This window comes from Salmo salar, chromosome ssa05 (genome assembly GCF_905237065.1).
Source record: "Salmo salar chromosome ssa05, Ssal_v3.1, whole genome shotgun sequence".
Taxonomy (NCBI): Eukaryota; Metazoa; Chordata; class Actinopteri; order Salmoniformes; family Salmonidae; genus Salmo; species Salmo salar.
This window is the reverse complement of record NC_059446.1, coordinates 59,239,384-59,262,207: the sequence shown is the minus strand read 5'-3', so window position 1 is coordinate 59,262,207 and position 22,824 is coordinate 59,239,384. Positions and strand designations below refer to the sequence as shown.

Sequence of the window (22,824 nt, the reverse complement as noted above, 5' to 3'; positions counted from 1 at the left end):
GTCCAATGGTCCCGTTTATTTTGTAAAGAGCCAGATTGGTGGGACAACACAAAACGCAGGTTACATCACGATTTAATAAATAATTGTAATTGTAAATAAAAGTAAGTAAATACAGCACCAAAGTTATGTGACAATATGTATGTACTTTGCACTGTTGCAAACGGCCATTAAATCTGTTCCTGAGTCAAAAATCTGTTTCCCCAATGCATTAGACCTATTTCAAAAGAAGGCTCTGCTTTGAGATATAATCTCTCACGGACCAACAATAGTATTTCCGGTGAATCCTGTTAGCTCGCAGGTCTATGGCCGCTAGTTTCTCCTCCCCATAGCAGGACTCTCGAAATGATGAAGAGTGATGCGTAGGCCCTAATGCCAAATGAATTGCTTAATTAATGCGTTCATAAATATGAACGCAAGAGGCCCCAATTTGCTGACATGCGTGTAGGAGCTTTGCGTAGCTACATGATGTCATCATGGGGAACACAAAGTGCTTCAGATTGACAACGTTACAAAGGCTGGTAACCTATAGATGCCACTCTCATAATGGTATAATAATGTGGTTGAAAAATCAGAATTTACTTCCTCACCACAAATATAAGGGTGTAGGCCTAGTCCATAGTTGCTAATCTCCTTCATAATAGGTATTGCTGATAACTTCGAATATAATATAATACAATACAGATCTTGTATTTGGCTGTAGGTTCATATTTAATATTAGTTTCTACAATGTTGTGTTCTAAAAAAAAATGTTGCCACTTGCTTGCCTGAAGCCTGAATTATTATAGAATAGTCTTTTATTTTATTTTAGGGAGACGTTTGTGGCGGTGGCAAATCAATGGAAAACATATTTTGAAACTGCTCTAAAAAAGGCCTAACAAACATTTAATGCTGTGAGTAATTATACTTGTATTATATTTTCCAAAGTAAAAATATTTTTAAGGTCTTGTGAAAGGGGCGATCCAACGTTCCAATCTTGAATTGCATGAGCTTTGCCAATACATTGCTATCTAACGTCCCAATCTTGAATTGCATGAGCTTTGCTAAATCCAAATAGCCCTCGTTCAGTTGAAGTATTAATCAACGACATTTATTTTGACTAATACAATACCACAGGTAACCTAGTGGTTAGAGCGTTGGACTTGTAACCGAACGGTTGCAAGAGCGCGTCCCCGAGATGACAAGGTAAAAATCTGTCATTCTGCCCCTGAACAAGGCAGTTAGCCCACTGTTCCTTAGGCCGTCATTGAAAATAAGAATTTGTTCTTAACTGACTTGCCTAGTTAAACAATTTTAATACAGAAACACAACATAGTATGTATGCATATTATGTACCCACAGTTCAAGAACATAAACACAGGCAATTGAGGCGATTTTAATACCAATGTAACTTGATTTCTATTTATAGGCCTTCAAGCCAGTGTACTGTAAACTGTATGCATTTCAATTGTCGAATTCCTGCACTATTTTGGATATGTGCAGATTTGTGCACAATATTTTCATTGATCAGAAGAATTTGTTGTACAGGCATTTGGCCCAATTATAACCTCTTTATCGTAGGCCAATACACATGCAATTGAATGCGTTCCGGCTAAACAATCACTTTGAACGACAAACGTGTGAAAAGAAGAAATCACAGACCATGTTTCCGAGGAAGAATATCAACAGGTGCCCACACTTAAAATGAGAAAGAACTACGAATATTTACATCGAAGTATCTCTAGCGTGTCATACCCGTTGCCATTTATTTTACTGGAGAAATTGAGGTTATAGAGGCTATATGAAAAATGTCAAAACTCGTAGATGGTCACTCACGTCAGTTTTCGAGGCCCATTTAATGCATTTCTCTAGGCCCATTCTGTCGGTTTTGTCCTACTCTGTCCTCATTAGGACTTGGTACCAAATGCTTTATTGTCGAATATGAATGAATGATGGGCTGCATATTGAATACACATTGCCATCTTCTTACATAATTTGCTTGGCCGAGAATTTACTTGGAGTAAATCCAATGCGGGAAGCACTAATTTGGTTTGGGGATTAGGGTTCAGGTTACCCCTTGCGTTCTGACGGTGTCAGTGGTAAAAGACAGCTCGATTTAAACTTTCTCAGCACCGAGCACTCCTACACCATACCTGACAGGAAGGCTTTGTAGCAATTATTTCTCTCGTCCTCCCTTCCCCATTCATAACCCAAAGAAAGAATCGAATGAAAAAAAATAGGATTTGTAATAATACGACCACGCCCATCATGAAACGAGATGTTTTGAAGAGAGCGAAGTGCAGGGGGCACAATGGTAAAAGTCAGTCTTTTGAGCACGGTTCACCTCTGCGATTGAGTTGTCAGCGTGGTTGTATGCTTACAGTATTAAAGAGCAGGAGGTCGATGTGTTAATAAAAATGCACTGGGCTGCACGAAACCGAGCTTATTCCTATTAAGGTGACGCGCGAGCGTGAAGATGGGACCATTTTCATTATTGGACCTCTGAGCTCGTGGGGCTTTTGAATGTTTATTGAATGTATGCCTGGGGGCGTTTAGACAACATTAGAGATATTTTCCTAGTACCAACCCCCTACGATCCTTTGAATTTGGCCTCATTTAAAAGAGGTTAGGCCTATGTGCCTGCACCAGTTGCTCTTGTTAAGTTTAAGTGCCAGTAGCCCTAAGTGAAGGGGGTGGAGATGCACTTTGATTATGATATCAATCTGGGAATCATGTGTGAGAATCAATGGGAGTTGAACCGTTCAGATTTAACTGAACTAATGGTGGAATACAATGGGATTATGGGTTAATTATAGTCTTAACTAGGCCTGTTTTTGGACGAATTGGATTGATTAGATCTCAATGGACAAAAGGTTTTAACCAAACAAGTAGACTAGCCTTTATCGCCTGACTTGTTCAAATTGATAGGATATCAACTTCCTAACTTGTATTAAACCCATACGGTGCCTTGTGACATGTGAGATCAGAGCAAAAAGGCTGTAAGGCTGTATTTTCATCATTTAAATCTGCGGAGAGCATCCAAACTTGCTTTATTTGTCGATGCTATATTTTTTAATAAATTCAATATCTCATCTATTGAGTAAACAAACCGTGTTATTTTATTAATTCATCACTTTTGCAGGGCCTGAACCTTAGGTCTAAAACCTTACACAGAAGCATATGTCAAATGAATCGGTGCAAAAATGCATGTGAGATCAGCACGTTTACTATTGACTATACATCAACGTCCGGCTGCATTATCTTCCTGAATAAAAGTAAATGGAATTATATGGACTGTTTGTCCCTTCTTTGCAGGAATAAAACATCCCCCCTGCATTCAACAAATAGGTATATTCTTGGAGAAGAGGTAAGATTGTATAATACGATTCACCTGACTGAGTGCGCCACCGCACCTGTATAGCCTTCAGTCACCGTTCACTCCATGCATGGTCCTGAAGTTACGCGTCACTCAAACTTCAGCCCTAGAACACAGTGTTGGTATTTTTTATGTAAACTTATTCTTGTCCTGTATCTAAATATAATTGGTGGAATATATAGAGTAGTGGCAATTATTAGTATCACATTTAAGTAAATGGATGCTGAGGCCATAACGTTTTTTTTTACTGGACCTACATCACACATGATGGTCTGCACCCCTTTTAAATACAAAAAAGGCCACATGTTCTCAATTGTTGTTTTGTAACTAGAATGGGTCTAATATTTTTGGCATTACTTAAAGGCAACCCAAAGTTCTAATTAGGTTATACATATGTAAAGCCTATTATAGAGTTTTTTTAATGAGTTTATGTGTATCCCACATGCTCTTTTTGAATCAAGTATCATATGGTAACCAGGGAACTTAATTGTTTTATTCAATATAGAAGGCTCTGGTGGTAAACAATAATGTCCAAATGGAATAGAGGAATTTTAACAGGGAAAACCTACACATATTGCATGCACCATGTATAATTAATATAGCATAACGCAACATTGCTAACGTGTATTCGTCTCTTCATTCTGCATATTGGTATTTTACTTCTTACTTACTTACATACTTACTTATCAGGATCAGATAGATAGTCAACTAAAAGTAGGCCATCTCCAGCAATGGCCGTTGATCATAGGTTACTTACTTTATGAGTATGAGAAGAAAAAAAATCGCATGTTGGCCATACACGTTTATGTCCTTTAAAACTATTCCATATAGATAGACAAATAATGAAAGATAACCCCCAACATTGTAAAACGGAAACGTCAATGATCATTTAAAGGAAACATTCATGTAAACTATAGGCCTATATATGGCTATACATTATTATGGGATTGGAATTTACCTGCATATTTTCTTTAAAGGCCCAGTGCAGTCAAAATCGTGATTTTTCTATATTTTATATATATCCATACTGTGAGGTTGGAATAATATTGTGAAATTGTGAAAATTATGATAATGTCCTTTTAGTGTAATAGCTGTTTGAAAAGATTGCCTGAGATTTCAGCCTGTTTTGGTGGGATGGAGTTTTGGCCTGCCTGGTGACATCACCAGGCAATAAATTAGCTAATAGACCAATAGTAATTGGGGTGGCAGGTAGCCTAGCGGTTAGAGCGTTGGACTAGTAACCGGAAGGTTGGAAGATCAAATCCTAGAGCTGATACGGTAAAAATCTGTCGTTCAGCCCCTGAACAAGGTTGTTGATCGTTCCTTCACTGTCATTAAAAATAAGAATTTGTTCTTAACTGACTTGCCTAGTAAAATAAAGAGAATTCCAAACCTCTCTGCCAATAAAAGCTTTCTCAGACCACTCCTAGCTAAATTCTTGCTTGAGAAATTGTCCTTTGCTAAGAAACTATTTTGGTTTCTTTTGACCATTTTCATTGGAAACAATCACAATAAGGTTGTTACCCCAAAATAATTTGATATTGAAATAAAAACAGCTGCGTTAGACCTTTAAGGCTATTTGTATGTTCATGCTGAGAATAGTCACTTTCAAAGTGTAAGAACTTACTTTTGTGCGAAATGATAGCTGAATCAAAAATTAAATGTCCATTATGTTTTACTTGGAAGAAGTCAATTACAGGTTCTCCCTTGATATTAAATATTTTGTTAGTTGTTTTCAACGAAGAGACTTTGCCTTCGGTGGGCCTATCATGTTCCATATTGGCTATACTCCGTTGTGCCGCCAACGCCACATTTAGCAGAAATAATGGAATTTAAATTGCATATTTAAAATATCAAAATATGGAAACATCCCATGCTGATGTAGCCTATAGCACTCTTTACACTTAGGCCTACTATTTTAACATTATGCAAACCACCTCTCATCAGGTAAAAAAATTATCAGGTAGGTTTTTTCTATTACATCGGATCCTATTGAATAAACATTGCCTTCTGGTTGCTTACCTATGCCTATAATTATTCGTATTATTTGTATAAAAAAAAACACTTAATTAGCACAATTTTCATTTATGGGAATATTAATTTAATGACGTTTCCATGCAACCAAAGACCGAGAAGAATACACCACTAAGCATGGCAGAAACGTGCTAACTGAACCAACTGTAGTCATAATTCAGAATTTGTTTCTTGTCCATTGTCAGGGTATGCGGGCTACTCACGATGTTTTAGAATTATGGGCATGTGGGTTGGTTTTAGAAATATTCCTCTCTTGCTGTAGTGCAGGATTAACAGAGGAGAAAAAAATCTCACAAACACACACTGTTCATTTGCATGTTGTATCCCACGGTGGAAATTACAATGGCGTGCAATTAATATGCACATAAATTAAAAGTGAGAGGGTTCTAAATTCCAGGCACAGGCGGTCTTCCTAGAGGAAGAGAAAGGCCTCCGTTGGCGGAGTAACAAGCAGAGTGTTCACACGCTAAATTAGGGAAGGAGGGAGGAAAGTGTTTCTGCAAGTAGCCTACACCAGCCCTATACCACCCCCACCACTCTCCCCAAGGACAAATGTAGTCCTATTCATGAAATGACGGTATGCAGAATACCTAGCTCCACATAAAGGTGGGCGTTTCCACTTAACCACTCCATAAACATCATACAATATTATATTAAAAAACATATAATTATGGAAATTGTTTGCAGTTATGTTATTGCACTGTAAATGGTAATGATCAGATGGTCCATTTAAGGTTGACATATTGCCCCACCCCTTATGTCGTATATAATTGTATGGATAAAGGTTTACAAAAACAACTATTTTGATTACCCCATACAGTGCCTAGTGAAAGTCTACACACCCTTTTCACAGTCTTCACATTTTGCTGCCTTAAAATTGAACTTAAAAAGGGATTACATTAGATTATTTTCCTACAGTTGGTGGAAACATCTTTTGCTGCCATTAATTACAGCTGTGAATAGAAAATACAGCAATATTCAAACCTTGTCAATCTATGATTTTCAAGCATATTCAAATCAGGACTGAGACTGGACCACTCAGGTACACTCAATATCTCTTGGAAAGCCATTCTGGTTTATCTTTGGCATTGCGTTATTGTCCAGCTGAAAAATAGAACTATCCCAGTGTTAGGTTTTCAGAAAACTTAAAGAGTGTTTTCCTCTAACTTTTTTTCTTGGCTTTGCTCCTACCATATTTATTTTGATCCATACCTATTAGCATACCTATAACATGATTCTGCCACCACAATACTTTCAAATACAGAAGGTTTTACTCTGTGTTGTGCTGTATTGAATTTGATCCAAACCTGTAGTTTTTAATTTAACCCTCCTGCTGTGTTTTGGTATAATTTGACCAATTTACACGTTTTCTCTGAAAAATGTAGTTCATTTAATCTGATTGTCATAAGGTTCCATGACTTTGTCCACACAGGGCATCTGAACACACAAAATACATTTTGATGATTTTCATTACATTTTGGGTGTTTTATTTAACTTTTGTACACCTGTGGTGTTCCTGGTCAGAAATGACCGTCATTAGAAATGAATGGGTGAGACTACAATTAGTGTATAAAATTGAGTTCAGGCATATAGCCATTCATCAGATGGACACACTTCTCCCAGACCTCCACACACACAGCTCACTCCCCTTCTTGGCTTCTATGGCAACCCCCACGGGAACATTTCCCCAATAGAATCTTTCCCCCACGGGAACCACACCTGTTGGCATTCTCACAAACAATCGCAACATTGTTTCAATAATTTATAGAACTTTTCTCGAAGCTCTGGTATATAAAGCTTTTTTGAGGCCTTGCTCACAATTCATTCTGTGGCAGCACAATGGCCAAACGATATAGTGTATATGAGGCTCTTGATCATATCTTTGATCATGACACTGGTGAGGAGGAGAGAGTCCTTGTTAAACTTTGACACAAAGTAGTCTGTGATAAATAGCACAATATGTTTCATCTGAGTATTTGTTATAGTCAAAATAATCCATACATTATGCTTTTTTACTCAACATCTAGTTTGTTGTATGAACTCAGGTCAATAAGGCCTACATGCCATTAATAGCAAATATAAGTTCACAACTTTTAATGTTCACAACAACTTAAGTTGATAAAAAGATCTAACACAACATTAGGTGATAATATATGTATTGTTATGGATTTATAATCAGCTATAATGGGGCGGTCATTTTGGACCGGGAACACAGAATTAATTAACATGAAACGAACACAACAGGAGGGTTAAGCCAAAAAGTTCATTTCCGTGTTATTTTGCAATATTTCTTAACAGCCTTGTTGCAAACAGAATGGATGATATGGAGTGGATTTTTTAAATACAGGATTCCTTCTTTGTCATACAGGCCAGTAATGTGGAGTGAATGCAATGTTGTTGATCCTCTGTATTTTCAAGTATTGTTGTGGCAGCATCATGGTATGCCTGTCACCAGCACCAGGATCAAAAGCAATATGAAAGGAATAAAGCCCAGCTAAAAAGCTAGAGGAAACCATCCACTTCTGAAAACCTAATCCTGAGGTACAGTTCTATTTTTCAGCAGGACAATTACACACGTTTTAACGACAAAGACACCACAATCCTGACTTAAATAAGCTTGAGAATCAGAAACAAGGTTTGCATATTGATGTCCATCAAGGATTCCCAACCAATTTTATTGAGCTTGAGGAATTTTTACAAAAACAATGGATATACACTGAGTGTACAAAACATGCTCTTTCCATGACATAGACTGACCAGGTGAAAGCTATGATCCCTTATTGATGACACCTGTTAAATCCACTTCAATCAGTGTAGATGAAGGGGAGGAGACAGGTTAAAGAAAGATTTTAAAGCTTTGAGACAATTGAGACATGGATTGTGTATCTGTGCCATTCAGAGGGTGAATGGGCAAGACAAAATATTTAAGTGCCTTAAAATGGGGTATGGTAGTAGGTGCCAGGTACACCGGTTTGAATGTGTCAAGAACTGCAACGCTGCTGGGTTTTTCACACTCGACAGTTTCCCGTGTGTATCAAGAATGGTTCACAACCCAAGGACATCCAGACAACCTGACCCAACTGTGGGAAGCATTGTAGTCAACATGGGCCAGCATCCCTGTGGAACGCTTTCGACACCTGGTAGAGACCATAACCCGACGAGTTGAGGCTGTTCTGAGGGCAAAGGGGGGTGCAACTCAATATTAGGAAGGTGTTCATAATGTTTTGTACACCCAGTGTATGTTGCCCTGAGAGTTGTGCAAGGTTGTTAGAATCCTATTCAAAATTATTCACAGCTGCCAAATATTAACTCTGGAGTAATCTTTAATTTTTGTAATAATTTGGAACATTTTCCATAATTCTTTCACTTTCAAAATGTGGAATAGGTTGTGTAGGCTGGTACTCCCCACAGGAGAACCCTTTTTAGTTCCAGGGAGAACCCCTTTGGGTTCCACGTAGAAACCACTCTGGAAAGGGTCCTACATGGAACCCAAAAGGATTCTTCAAAGGGTTCTACTATGGGGACCATCAAAGAACCCTTTTGGGTTCTAGATAGCACCTTTTTTCTACGGATGTAGTGACTGTATATGAAGTGCTTACTCATTGACCTGCGTCTAGTATTTATTCACAAATGACAATGCAAGGTAAATATAAAAGTTGGTCTTATAGACTCAACCCTATATGGATATGTCTTATAAGTTTCAGTTATTGGGCATGATCTGCCTAAAGATTTGTAAGTATTCTTAATGCTGCAGATAATGAAACCTCATATTGAGATTTAGTTCTGTTATGGATCTACCTGTAGGCAAATCTTATTGATAGGCCTAATATCGACATGTAATAATATCATAAAAAAGCACAATTATATCTGTCATTTTTGTAACTTTTTTTTTAATAGGCTTCTAATGAATTACAACCTCTTCATAGCCTAATTGCCATGGTTATTGTACACATGGTTTGAGCCTAGGGGTGTTGAATGTGTAGAAATGTAGCCCCCATCCTTGATACAAAAGATTGCTCGTGCAGGATAGGCCAATTCCTTGATAGAGGTCGCCACCAAGTGATTTTATTTGTCCATTACATGTTTCTTCCAAAAAAACATTGGTGTCAAATTAAATAGGCCTAATTATACCGATTTAGATTATATTAATTTGCATGCAGTATCCTAGCATTGTAATAAAAAAAATGCATGGGCTCATAGACTTTGTTTAAATGGTATAGGCCTCTAAGCCTCCATTCACTGTAACACTACATGGCCATTCTATATCCATCAGTTGCTTTAAAATTGGTTACTTTTAAATAACATCAGCAACTGAGAGAGTAGGCATAATGTACTGACTATGTAGAACCAGAATCAATCAAACCCTAAACAACAGGGGTGAAATGGCATGTTTACACGTGTGTAAATACTACATGTGGATTCAATTGAATTAAGCCCACACACAGTCATGTCCTCATCTCAATATGAGCATATATCAAACCAGTTACAAAGCAATGTAAAAATGGCATAAATGGTGTAAGTCGTCAACAGTGAATTCATGATATCTTTGGAACAGGTGAACTACGACCTTGCTGTCAATTCTCACTTGGGTGTAATGCTTACTTATACCCGCTAGAGGGGGCACACTACCTCTAACTCAGGGCTTTCCAATCCTGTTTCTGGAGAGCTGCCGTCCTGTAGGTTTTCACTCCAACCCTAATCTATCCTGATTCTAATAATTAGCTGGTTGATAAACTAAATCAGGTTTGGATTGGAGCGAAAACCTACAGGAGGGTAGCTCTCCAGGAACAGGGTAGAAGAGCCTGCTCTAACCAAAGCCATACATTTATTGTTCACATGAATGTATACAGTAGGCCTATATGCATCCATGTCTGTCTCTAATCAGAATGAAAACTCAGGTGGGCTTCTGTTAAAATAATCTCAATCATAACTTTTTACAGTTTTTTCATATGAAAGACAAAAAGGTACAAGTTGAAAACTTATTTGACCCAGGCTTAGTTACTTTTTATGTTGTATTCTCTTTACAAAATAACAGATACAGCCTCTGCACTTTGGAAACTCCAAATTAATTGGCCTCCCTCTAGTCTCTTATTTGGGCATCCTGGTTCTCAAGAACCTGTCACCCTTTTTGAACCCTCAGCAGTTTGGTCGTCTTAGCTGAAAATTGGTGGGCTCTCACTCCCAGAAAACAACCAGTATTAACACATGGTGATTGCTTTACTGTAACATTTGACTCCACCTGTTCACTATAGCCCAGATACTGGATTCCAGTCCTCCTCCTGATTGCCACATTTAAGCTCTGATTGTAGAGGTACAGCTGATGGAGGTGAGAGGGTTTGTTGGCTCCGTTGCCATGGACACTGAATGTTGCTTGGCAGCCCGACAGGATGCTTTGGAAACCAAGTGCGGCGGAGCAGCGGGTCACTGCAGAGAGAGGGAGCTGCACCCACACACCTTTCACGTGGACTAACACACTCTCCACACAGAGAGAAAGAGAGGGAGAGAGGAATAGAAGTGAAAAAGAAAGGAAAGATTGGCTTATGAAGAGGGAGCGAGAGGAGAGCGCAAGGGTGAGGCAGTGAAAAACAATATTTACAAGTATGTCAGATATTGTCTGACCTCAAAAGTGGTCCAATATCAAGATAAATCAATTTCCCACAACATCTATTGAGAAGATTTAGCTGTAGCCTATGTCAAAAAAATAAATATGGGCCCCACACACACACACACACACACTCTGATTGGTACTGATTCTGGTCCGCTGGACACAAGAGCCCTGATAAAGAGCAATCGGGTTACATCACTATAGCAGCCTGCTTCCCTCCTCAAAGCCTCTTGTTGCTAATGTGTTTGTTTGGATGGGATGAAGGGTCTCTAGCCTGCGGAAGTCTGGGGTGAGAGAGGCAGCTAGGTCACCAGGGACACTGCATTTAGCTTGAACGCCAAATCAACTGAGACAGAGACACTCATAATGTCATTGTGGAACCCTTTTTCTTTCAACTAAAAACATTAACCTTATGCAACAATATGATCATATATGTGTCCCCACAATCAGGATCCTCCACATAAGTGCTGTCTGCATATTGCCTACACAACTAATATTATGGTGACTTTTGAAAACATTGCTTATTCGTGAGAAGTAACTATTGTGTGGAATGTGCTTGGACACTTACCTGATCTTCCATAACATTACATAGCTCTTGATGACTGTTTCAGAATAAACAAAGTTTTCTAATTGCAAGTGAACCCCTTACCAAAATAATAATGTATACTGAACAAAAATATAAATGCAACATGTAAAGTGTTGGTGCCATGTTTCATGTTCCATATGCACAAAAAGCTTATTTATCTCAAACTGTTTGCACAAATAAGTGTACATCCCTGTTAGTGATGAGCATTTCTCCTTTGCCAAGATAATCCATTCACCTGACAGGTGTGGCATATCAAGAACCTGATTATACAGCATGATCATTACACAGGTGCACCTTATGCTGGAGACAATAAAAGGCCACTCTAAAATGTGCAGTTCTGTCACACAACACAATGCCACAGATGTCTCAAGTTTTGAGCGAGCGTGCTGCCGAATGCAGGAATGTCCACCAGAGCTGTTGCCAGAGAATTTAATGTTAATTTATCTACCATAAACTGCCTCCAACATCGTTTTAGAGAATTTGGTAGTACATCCAACCGGCCTCACAACCGGAGACCACGTGTAACCATGCCAGCCCAGGACCTCCACACCCGGCTTCTTCACCTGTGGGATCGTCAGAGACCAGCCACCCAGACAGCTGCTGAAACTGTGGATTTGCACAACCGAAGAATTTCTGCACAAACTGTCAGAAACCATCTCAGGGAAGCTCATCTGCGTGCTCGTCGTCCTCACCAGGGTATTGACCTGACTGCAGTTTGGCTTCGTAACCGACTTCAGTGGGCAAATGCTTACATTCCATGGCCACTGGCACGCTGGAGAAGTGTGCTCTTCATGGATGAATCCCGGTTTCAACTGTACTGGGAAGATGGCAGACAGCGTGTATGGCGTCATGTGGGCAAGCGGTTTGCTGATGTCAACGTTCTGAACAGAGTGCCTCATGGTGGCGGTGGGGTTATGGTATAGGCAGGTATAAACTAAGGACAGCGAACACAATTGCCTTTTATCGATGGCATTTTGAATGCACAGAGATACTGTGACCAGGTCTTGAGGCCCATTGCCGTGCCATTCATCCACCGCCATCACCTCATGTTTCAGCTTAATAATACACGGCCCCATGTCACAAGGATCTGTACACAATTCCTGGAAGCTGAACATGTCCCAATTCTTCTATGGCCTGTATACTCACCAGACATGTCACCCATTGAGTATGTTTGGGATGCTCTGAATCGACGTGTACGACAGCGCGTTCCAGTTCCCGCCAATATCCAACAACTTCGCACAACCATTGAAGAGGAGTAGGACAACATTCCACAGGCACAATCTAGAGCCCGATCAACTTTGAAGGAGATGTCTCTGGGGACTTATTCCCACCAGTGTGAATAGTTTGTTTTTATTTCCCATGGTATCTCCATGGCTCCAAGTCCAACTGGTTGAAGGCTATGCTGTCCAACTCTAGGAAAAGGCCGGCGTGAGAGAGGCCAACAGGGTGCCCATCTGTTTGCATTAATTCTCCTCTGCAAAACCCCACTATGTAAGCTCCTTACATAAAGCATAAAATACAGTGTAATCTCTCTACCTACAGCCTACTCCTCCCCACTACTACTTCTGTTGCTTGATTACCCCCCAATGATCTCTCTTTCTGATTATCTGTCTGTTAGTCGATGGATCACAAAAAGTCCAATGTACATTTATGGATACACTGATTAAAGTGTCAGGCAAGTAAATGGTCCATTTGCAGAGCTTCCCTGGCTGGGTGTTTCCATATTTTGCTCTGCATCGACTGTGGCAGCATAGAATGAAATACGACACATTAATGGTGTTTGTGTGTGTGTGAGAGAGAGATCGAGAAAGAGAGAAATGGGAAGTTAAGGAGAGCCCCCAAAAGTGACTGGAAATATTACAACAGGCAAACAAAGGCACATTTGATCTAAATAAGAGGAACCTCATCTGCAGTTCGATAAAATGCAAAATGTGGGAAAAGATTAAAGTAGGCCCATTAAACGTTTTATTCATTTTTTTGTGTCATCAAATCAAATGAAATTGTATTGGTCACATACACGTGTTTAGCAGATGGTACTGCGGTTGTAGCGAAATGCTTTTAAATCTGTCATCAGCCTGTCTAATAATAAATGGACACATTTGTTTCAAAAATGGAGATACTGACATCATTAATAAACCGTAGGCTACTTTCAGATACAATATCATTGAATATTTCTGTGATACCATGTCCTGTAACTTTAGATTTGACAGCCCTGACAATTTGCTTCATACCGACGAAGTGGTGACGTAGGCTACGTGCGACAGACTGTAATATGAAACTAAATAAGATATGAATACTGTATGCATATTTTCATTAGTCTGGAATAAATAACATTACGTGTTTATACTGGTGAAGTAGCCTTAAAACTTTACAGATGATTATGAGCAAATGAACATTCAAGCGTGTCATGCGCTTCACACTACATGCGTACATTTCCATTTCTATGCAGACCAGCATCACCCCTTTCCTCACTGTAAACACCATTTTCTTCCGCAGCCATGAAACGCTGCTCTGCGTTTCGCTCATTGCGTACCCTACCCTTCAAGTCTGCAGAAATCGAAGTTTCCAATTTTACCTCATTAGGTGATACCCATTGTACAGGATTTGTATGCTACTTTCCGTAGGTTATGCTGTACCTATATGCTACTTTATGGAGCTTATGGATGCACTTTTGTCCAACAGCATATATAGCCAAATAATAAGACCGAATGCAAGAGACATTTATTGAGGGAAAACGCACACGTATAAGGTCAGATGATTGGCCACATTCAATAGCCGTAGAAGAGGAAATAGAATGTTTATGTTGCTATTACGCTACAAGGCCAACACATAAGAAATCACTGGCATCACAATTGAAATGGCACACTGCATTACTTCAAACGCTGTGCGTAAATTCGAGAAGTAAGACAATATTGACAATGGATATCATGATTCAAATAGAGATTCCCACGTACAGTAAAATAGAAGAGGCGGAGGGATACACTCACACATGATCTCACCATTAGTCCTTCCTACTTCACGGATCACCTTCGACTAACTTCACGTTGACGAGTCGAATCCTCTGACTTCTCCAGTGATTGGTTAAACAACACGAATATCTCTTGCCTATTGGTCCGGCTAGTGTCAATCATGAAGCAGTGCCAATCAAGATAGATTGGGCAGCAGCAGCTACATTGTATCGTTTGACAGAACTAAATAGTTACCTTGTTCATCAAGAGGAACGATTTTTTAAATTTATACTGACGTCGACAGACAGCCTGTTAACATAATCTTTATTCCTCAATCAACATTTTAAATACATAGTCATATATTTTTGAATCTCCGGTTTTACCAGACAGATGTGGATACAGTTCTACAGGGTAAGTCACTCTTCACAAGCTCGCTAACGTTACCCAGGTTAGCTACCTGCTAGTGAATATGTTTGGTCAGTAACATTAGGCATCTGTTTAGTTTGAATAACTTACATTTAACAACATGTTGCTTTCGAATGGCCACTTTCTGATGTCATTGAACTGAGGGCAACTCCAAGCAACCATAATTTGGTGTGGTGGTCGCGCGCTGTCTCGTGCTTTATTTTGAGTGTCAAGGGTAGACTACATGATGGAGAGTTTGCTTGCTGCTTTGTATTTCTTGCAAACTAGGGATTACTTTATGTCACCTCAATGGTATGATACTAGCACAGTTAATAAACGCTAATAATTGGTGACTGTATTGATGTAGGGATTCTCTTCCTTCATGAGCGCAACAGCCGTGGTGACCGTTCACCAGGAGCTGTCAGAACGATTTATGAAAAGTGCCACCGATGTTTTGACACGATTACTCTTCAATTCTTTGAATTGATTTAACTTAAGTGAGTAGAATGAATAGTTTACTGAACACTTTATTCCTGTTAAGATGCTATGGTTGGTTGTTCCTTCATGGCAGACACGCAATTTGATGGTCTCTTTCTCCATCGGCAAGAGAGTTACAGCATAGCATAGCGCCAAGAGAGCATCAAGGTGTCAGAAAAAAAGTAATTTAAGGAACCTTTGGTGTCAACGGAATGCGCATGTAAGCCAACGTTAATGTTTTGCATCTATCAAATGGTAAACATTGCCAAAACACTTGACCTGACTGTATAACAATTTGACGGCGCAAAAATGGTTGCCTGTGGTGTAATTGCTGTTTCCTCAAGGGAAAAGTGTCAACAAACTATTGATTACTCCTAAAATCCGGAATCCATTTTGCCTGTGAAAGTGTTGGAGATAGCATGTGTAGACTAAATCTTCAGTGTAATTAGTGTGTTGTAATAGGAATTCTTTCCCAATATTCTTTGAGGGATAAATTATATTCTGTCAGTTTTTCCATTACCCTTGCATGTTGTTTTTACAGTAAAATAGGAAGTCTAGTTATTTTAATTAATGCTCTGCCTAAACCTTAATATGTAACAGTTTAGTGTCTCACTTGTGGGATTAAATGTATTAATGTTTTTCCCCTCCCCCCATAAATGAGGGGCATAAACTGATGAGTGTTTCAGCTATGCATGTAGGTATAGTGCACGTTGTGATTCCAGTCAGGGTGTCACATGTCAGAGACAGGGTCCTCAGGGACACAGTCCAGATAGAGGTTCTCACCAGCCCTGGCAAGCCTCAGAGCAGTCAGAGACCGAGTAGGAGATTACAGGACAATGAGCTGTCCCCGTAATGACATGCCCCTGTGTTTGCCGCTGAGGAGTACTTACAGGTAAGACAGGGAACAAATTACACTTTTCACCCTGATAAAAAGATAAAGGCTAATCTGTTTTCATCGTTAAGACAGTATGGGTCAGGACCAGTGCCATGGACTGGGTATTCCAACCAATACAAAATAACTCTGCTGTCTCTGACATTGTCAAGATGTCAGAGCTAATGGGAGCTTTACACCCCTCCCCCTACCTTATCTATTCTCATCTCTCTGGAAGACACTGGCCCTCATGAGTCTCCTGTGCTGGCCTCAATTTTGACATCATTAGAGGCTCCCGCCATCATTCCCGCATGTGCCACAGGACACGGTTGGATGTCATGAAATAGTTTAAAGTGTTTAGGCATTGCAATTGGATTGGATGATTTGCACCCTCTTTATTTCTCAACACACACACACACACACACACACACACACACACACACACACACGGCCTAAATTGGCAGATTGAGTGTAAGTAGACTTTTACTTTGCTGAGCCTAAAAGCGACAAATAACTTTTAGGCTCAGCAAAGTAAAAGCCTTTTTTGTGCCTGAGAAGCGTGACCGCATCCTACTAGCCTCTGCCAGACAAGTCTCTTACAATTTTTTTTATTTAACCTTTTATTTAACTAGGTAAGTCAGTTAAGAACAAATCTTTATTTACATTGACGGCCTAGGAACAGAGAGCAAACTGCCTTGTTCAGGGACAGAACGACAGATTTTTACCTTGTCAGCTTGGGGATTCAATCTAGCAACCTTTCGGTTACTGGCCCAACGCTCTAACCACTAGGCTAGCTGCCGCTCCTCCTTCTCTCTTATTTAATAATGGGCAACTCAAAAATGTAACTTAAGTTATATTAAAGGCAAATGGGTAACACTTTACATTAAGTTGGTCTTATACCTATGTAATAACTCTGTAATTACTCAAGTGAAAACATAATGTTTTTATGGCGCCCTCAGAATAGCCATGCCACATGGTGGCTCCAGTCAAAAAAATAAGATTCCTCTTGTTAAATCAGTCTCCAAGGAATAACAATCATCCTCTCATGCTGCAGTGACCTGCTTAACTGCAAACACAGATGGTCAGCTATTGTGCTCTTCAGACATCTCACATGTGGCAGTCTGTATGGAATAATAGCTGAATGTTTTCATGTAAGTGTTTGAGTATGTGCCCATACAATTACTGTATTTTTATGTGTGGTACATGTGTGAATGTAAAATATTTGTTTTGGCGTGAGCATCTATTGGGAGGGAGGGAATGACAGAGAGAGTAAGGATACATGAGAAGGGATAGAAGTGGGGGTCTAGCAATCTATGGATTAGACTAAAGAATGAGTGATCAGCATAGCCCTAAATCCTTAAGATGCCTGCTGCCCAGAACATTCTATTGGTCAAGGCCTTCTCTCCTCCAATTACAGTGTAATTTCAATTAAGCACTAATCTCTGGGACAATCAATGGTGTACTGGCCACCCCTTGCCTGACACAAATATTAATGTGATTTAATCACTGCCTAACCCTAGGCTAAAATAATGACTGGACAGTTCAAGGTAAATATCTGTCTGACCTCCCATGCACTGGCTTACAGCTGGCCTCATGTTATCTCGCTCTATTGCGAAGGAAGATGTCTTACCTTCACTTCAGTCAGGTCCGATAAGTATAGGTCAGATAAGTATAGCCTCTGCTTATTGTAATGCCGAAGAACCCAATTGTTCCACCTGTAACAAACCAACAGCTTTGGAAAGAATGAGAGCATTTTAGTTATATCAAGTATAAAGTACTGAGTGTGTGTTCTCGCCATGTTTGTTTCATTGCCTCTTTTTTTGTGTTCTTTTATTCCAAGGCAGCTTTGCCCACTGCTTTTCCCACGCTGAGTGTTGAGAGCAGGAAGAACTCCGCTGCACAGCAGGGTCCTGCCTTCTGCCATTATGGCTGTGATTCAATCATCACAGGGCCTCACTTTACCCCAGCACACTGTAAGGGAAAGAAATGTCACCCTCTCTCTTCGCTTAATGGAGCCACAAGCCAAAGGTGCTTAAAGTGAGAAGTATACTGGCAAGCTTTGCCTCTCCATCCCCTTTCTTTCCATGTCATTTCAAAATGGCCTCCCCTCAATGCTTCATCCTGAAATTGCAGCCAGAGGACCTCTGCACAGGGCAAAGATCTACAGAGGTGTAATGTGGGAAGCAGTCTTGGCAACCTTTGTCTCCCAACCGTCCCCTGCAAGGATTAAAGCCCAGTGAGCTCTGCTTCTCCTTGGCTATAGGGCAGAAAACTCTTTACTAACCCAGGACTAATCTCTCCTCCAGAAAGCTCTTAATTGCTGACCTCATGTAGAGTGATGGCCCAGTAACCGAAAGGTTTCTGCATCGAATCACCGAGCTGACAAGGTAAAAATCTGTCGTTCTGACCCTGAACAACGCAGTTAGCCCACTGTTCCCCGTTAGGCCGTCATTGTAAATAAGAATTTGTTCTTAACTGACTTGCCTAGTTAAATAAGTTTACATTTAAAAAATAAATAATAGAGCCATCAGCAGCTGATTCAGGGGTTAAACATCAATTAAGGTAATGTGCAGAGATGCACAGAGGAGAGAGGGCTCCAGTCCAGATGACCGGGAGGTCAACTAGGCCCTAGGGTCCCTGAAGGAAAGAGGGGGCCAGTGGAGGGGATACTGTGGAAGAAGTAAAGATGTGAAGTGCCCGCTTAGGGATGAGTGGTTTGGACCATGGAATGGAACAGGTTGATGGTGATAATGAGATTCTCTACCGATCAGTGGTAATAGAACATGAAAAACGGTTCGGTACTAGACTTTTTGTTACTTTCGTTTCTTCTGTCAAACGTGTTTCACGTTGTCTACTGATTGAGAGAGGATTAAGTCTATCAGCGCAGTCGATGTCCCCTTATAGCACGAGAGCACCATGCATGCTCCACTTACTCATTGCTAGCTTTAGCCTGTCCGGAGGAACCACTGTTCTAACTTGTAGTCTGGGCTGCATCACCACTCGTGCTGCACAGAAGTTAACACACTTCAATAATGCAACACGTCATGTAGAAATGTTGAAACTGTTCATTACTGGTTGCCAAACAATGTCCATTACAGGCTAGAGCACTTTACAATGCAAGAAGATGATACCGGCATCTTCCAGATTTGTAGGCTAACTTTCCTTGCTAGCTTACAGTTGAAGCTAACATAAATTCACTTACCTAGTACCTTGTTTGTGATAATATGCAAACCTGATTTTCTCCGAAAACTTGATTCTTTCATTTCGTGTCCCTCGCCTCACGTCTCTTCCAGTCAATATCATCTTTGCTGGTGCCTTGAACTGACTGTGTGTGTGTGTGTGTGTGTGTGTGTGTGTGTGTGTGTGTGTGTGTGTGTGTGTGTGTGTGTGTGTGTGTGTGTGTGTGTGAATGACGTCATGGGTCTTAACTACAGAGACAGCTCACACTTTTATAGGAGAAGAGATTGCTTCTTCTATTCAAATGTTGTTGATCAGTTAGGGCAGGGATTCGGGGCTTAGATTAATTCAAATGTATGATTTAGCACGATATTTCAAATGCCTGTATCGCAAGAATCAAGTTTTTATTTTCATGAGTGTTTGTCCGCTTGTTCTCATGTTGTCTTTTTGGCCTTGCCTCCTCTGCTCCTTCTGTGCTGTTTGCACCTTTTACACACATACCAAGCCCCTCCCCCTGCCACTCACAACAACAAAGCTGAGAGATCACTTCTTCATCTCTGACAAGCGGTTTCAACTCGCTATTTGCATTTGAGGTTTGGTCCAACAGAATTGGTCATATGGACACCGAAACACATTGAGAGATTATTTTACTGTGATAGAGGAGAAATTAACCTTTCTAACCATACCATTTGTATGTCTCATCTCCATGCATGCAGAGCAGACACTACTCAAATGGGAGTATCAATGAACATTGATTCTGGAAAATGTATACTTAGTTTTTTGCGTGCGGCATTGCAATAACACGTACCGCTAGTAGCATTTTAGCTAGACTTATGCTAGCTGTCTAGTCTGTGTTTATAAATGTGCAATAACCATAAAAAGCACAATTTATATAAGGAATTGGCAACTCGTTCTCATTCTGAGAAATAAGGTAGGTCACTTGATTTCAACTTCTGAACAAAGTGGAGGGGCTAGCATGCTGTCCAAACAGTTGGAGACGGACATAATGGTGTGTTTGTAACAATCCAACTGTTCTACCTTGTTAGCTAGCAAATAGATCCAAGTTGGCTAAACCTAAAGTATAAAGATTGGATGGCTACTCACTACAGATAGGGCTGGGAATTGCCAGGGATCTTAGATTGTATCACGATACTTAAATACGATATGTATTGCGACTCACAATTTTATATTTATTGCAATTTAATACTGTGATTTTGCGATTTAATGTTCCAAACATATTGTTTTGATCAATTATATAAATAAAAGTGCTGGAAACAAATTGGCTTTCTATTTAAAAATAAGATGGAGAACGAGCTATGAAGGGAAAATACCGTAGTTTTGTGCAGGTACAGCCAACTAGAGCAAAATAATATAGCTAAATTGTCAAAACGATACGATATATTGTCAAATAATATCCCGATATGTAACTGTATCGATTTGTCTCCACCCCCATTGCTAACTCCCTAGCACCTGGGCTTGTGCTTGAGAGATTTGTTTATGAGACCTGTATTAATTTTCTATAATGCCTGCTACAAGAAGTTAGTCATTATTAGTGAATGTGCATTATGTGTGGTTCTAGTTAAATCTAACAAAACGGGCATTTTCATAGACAGACTTGAAAGCCAGATCAGTGATTATAAGTTCCAAATGGAAGGTGAACATATTGTTCTTATTCTCTAGCCCCACGAAATCAGCCAAAACAAGCTCAATAATTCAATGCTTACACACACTCCTATTGAATATGATTCACCTGTATTGTGAATAGGCCTAGGCTACATCTTGATTTACCCAGTTTATCAAAAGACTAGAGATTACTATTATGTGGTTAAAAAAACAAACAAAGTAAAAATAAAAACAAGTAAATGTAATGATATTGAACTCAAAAGGTATGGATCAAGTGCCATTCTGTGACTTTGGCTAATACTCCTTATTTTTTGTACGTATCATTTTGGTATAGAGTATCGTGATTCTAAACCTGGTATCGGTATCGAAGTCAAAATTCTAGTATCATGAGTGGCAACGGCCTGGTACAGTTGAGGTCTGATGGAGTAGAGTCTTATTCTAATTACCAAAGGGTGGTTCTTGGCATACCCCCAATCTAAAGGCAAAGTAGAGAGGATTGACATATTCTCAACATGGTTGTAGGTAGTCTATTTGAGGCTCCCATTTTGCATCTTTTACTACCCTTCAGATTTGATTCTCACCCACCTTTTCTTGGTCATTTTGAATAATTGAATGTTATGAAATAACCTGAATAGCAGTGAGAAACAGCTGAAATCCTCTCATATTATTTAGAAATACTTTATTTGACTTGAAACGGCTGCTTGCTCTCTAGTGGAGGTTCAAACACCTTCAACCTGAGCATGTAGAACTTCGCACCAGTTAATTGGGTACAAGGACGCAATGTTTCAAACGGCTCCAACACACCAAAGAGTAATCTCATGAGCATTTGAATCTGTTACATCCGTTCTCTGAACTGAAAAACTATGAGAACTGACTGGTGTCACTCTGGAAAAACAAGTTCCCTGAAACGAGGTGGTTGATTTTGTGCGATCACCGGTGTCAGCTTACAGCAAAAATAGCAGCTGTTCGCCTCTTGAAGGGGAAGTTAGGTTCCACATCTCTGCTTGTTAGAATTCAACCATAGACTTAAAGCCGTGAATGGTATAGCGATTAGCGTTCCATTGTACTGCCGGTCATAAAAGCATACCGATGATTCCCTATTAATTTAATATACTGTAGCATTCATCAATTCTCACTGGAGCCATTAGTCTACCATAGCTAAAATAACATTTCCTTTCCTTTCACAGCTCTAAATGGTCACTCTTGATCCTTGTTGTTGTAACAGCATTAGTAAGCATATTAACATCTCGCATTGATTAGATGGACTCCGAAAGATGAAGAGATCTTCCGTGGTTCTTGTAAGGGCAGCTAAATTCACTGAAATGACCCATCTCAACAGTTCTTCAAAAGTTGGTTTATCATCAGATACCATTGTCTTGTGATTGGTTTGCTCACCATGTTTCTATATGTATGTCAATCATGCATCAGGTTATAGCTTAGTGATCAATGTTTTGTAAAAATATAGCTGAAGAGAAAAAAAATCAATGGTAAATCCTTACATCCAGTTGTTGCTTTTCTCTAAAAATACTCTGCTCAGAGCACTACATTTATCCAATCCGCCTCTAAAGACTGCTTGAAATATACAGCTTTGGAGAAAAACATTGAAATCTGGGTTGACCTCCTTTTGGCTAGTAGGTAGAAACAGATGAATAAATCAAAATGGTGAATGCACGTAACATGTATTTTTATCTGGGATTATGGAATCTGTAGGAGTATATTAAAACTCCCTCATTCCGTTCCATGACG

The 22,824-nt window shown here is 39.7% G+C and overlaps 1 protein-coding gene across 9 annotated transcripts in view; it reads left to right on the top strand.

The window, feature by feature from the left end:
• Positions 1 to 14,698: 14,698 nt before the first annotated feature.
• The window catches only part of LOC106605316 (myocyte-specific enhancer factor 2D homolog), a 72,647-nt gene continuing 64,521 nt past the window's right edge, over positions 14,699 to 22,824 (top strand). For 5 of the 9 annotated variants that reach the window (XM_045718439.1, XM_045718438.1, XM_045718443.1 and 2 more), the window contains exon 1: positions 14,699 to 14,936. Coding sequence is in view for 1 of the 9 variants with exons in the window: in XM_045718440.1 (XP_045574396.1) it covers positions 14,916 to 14,936 (21 nt within the window). In the remaining 8 variants the exon portion in view is untranslated. The remainder of the gene's footprint in view (positions 14,937 to 22,824) is intronic. The other 4 variants (XM_045718445.1, XM_045718444.1, XM_045718437.1 and 1 more) reach the window with 2 other exon arrangements.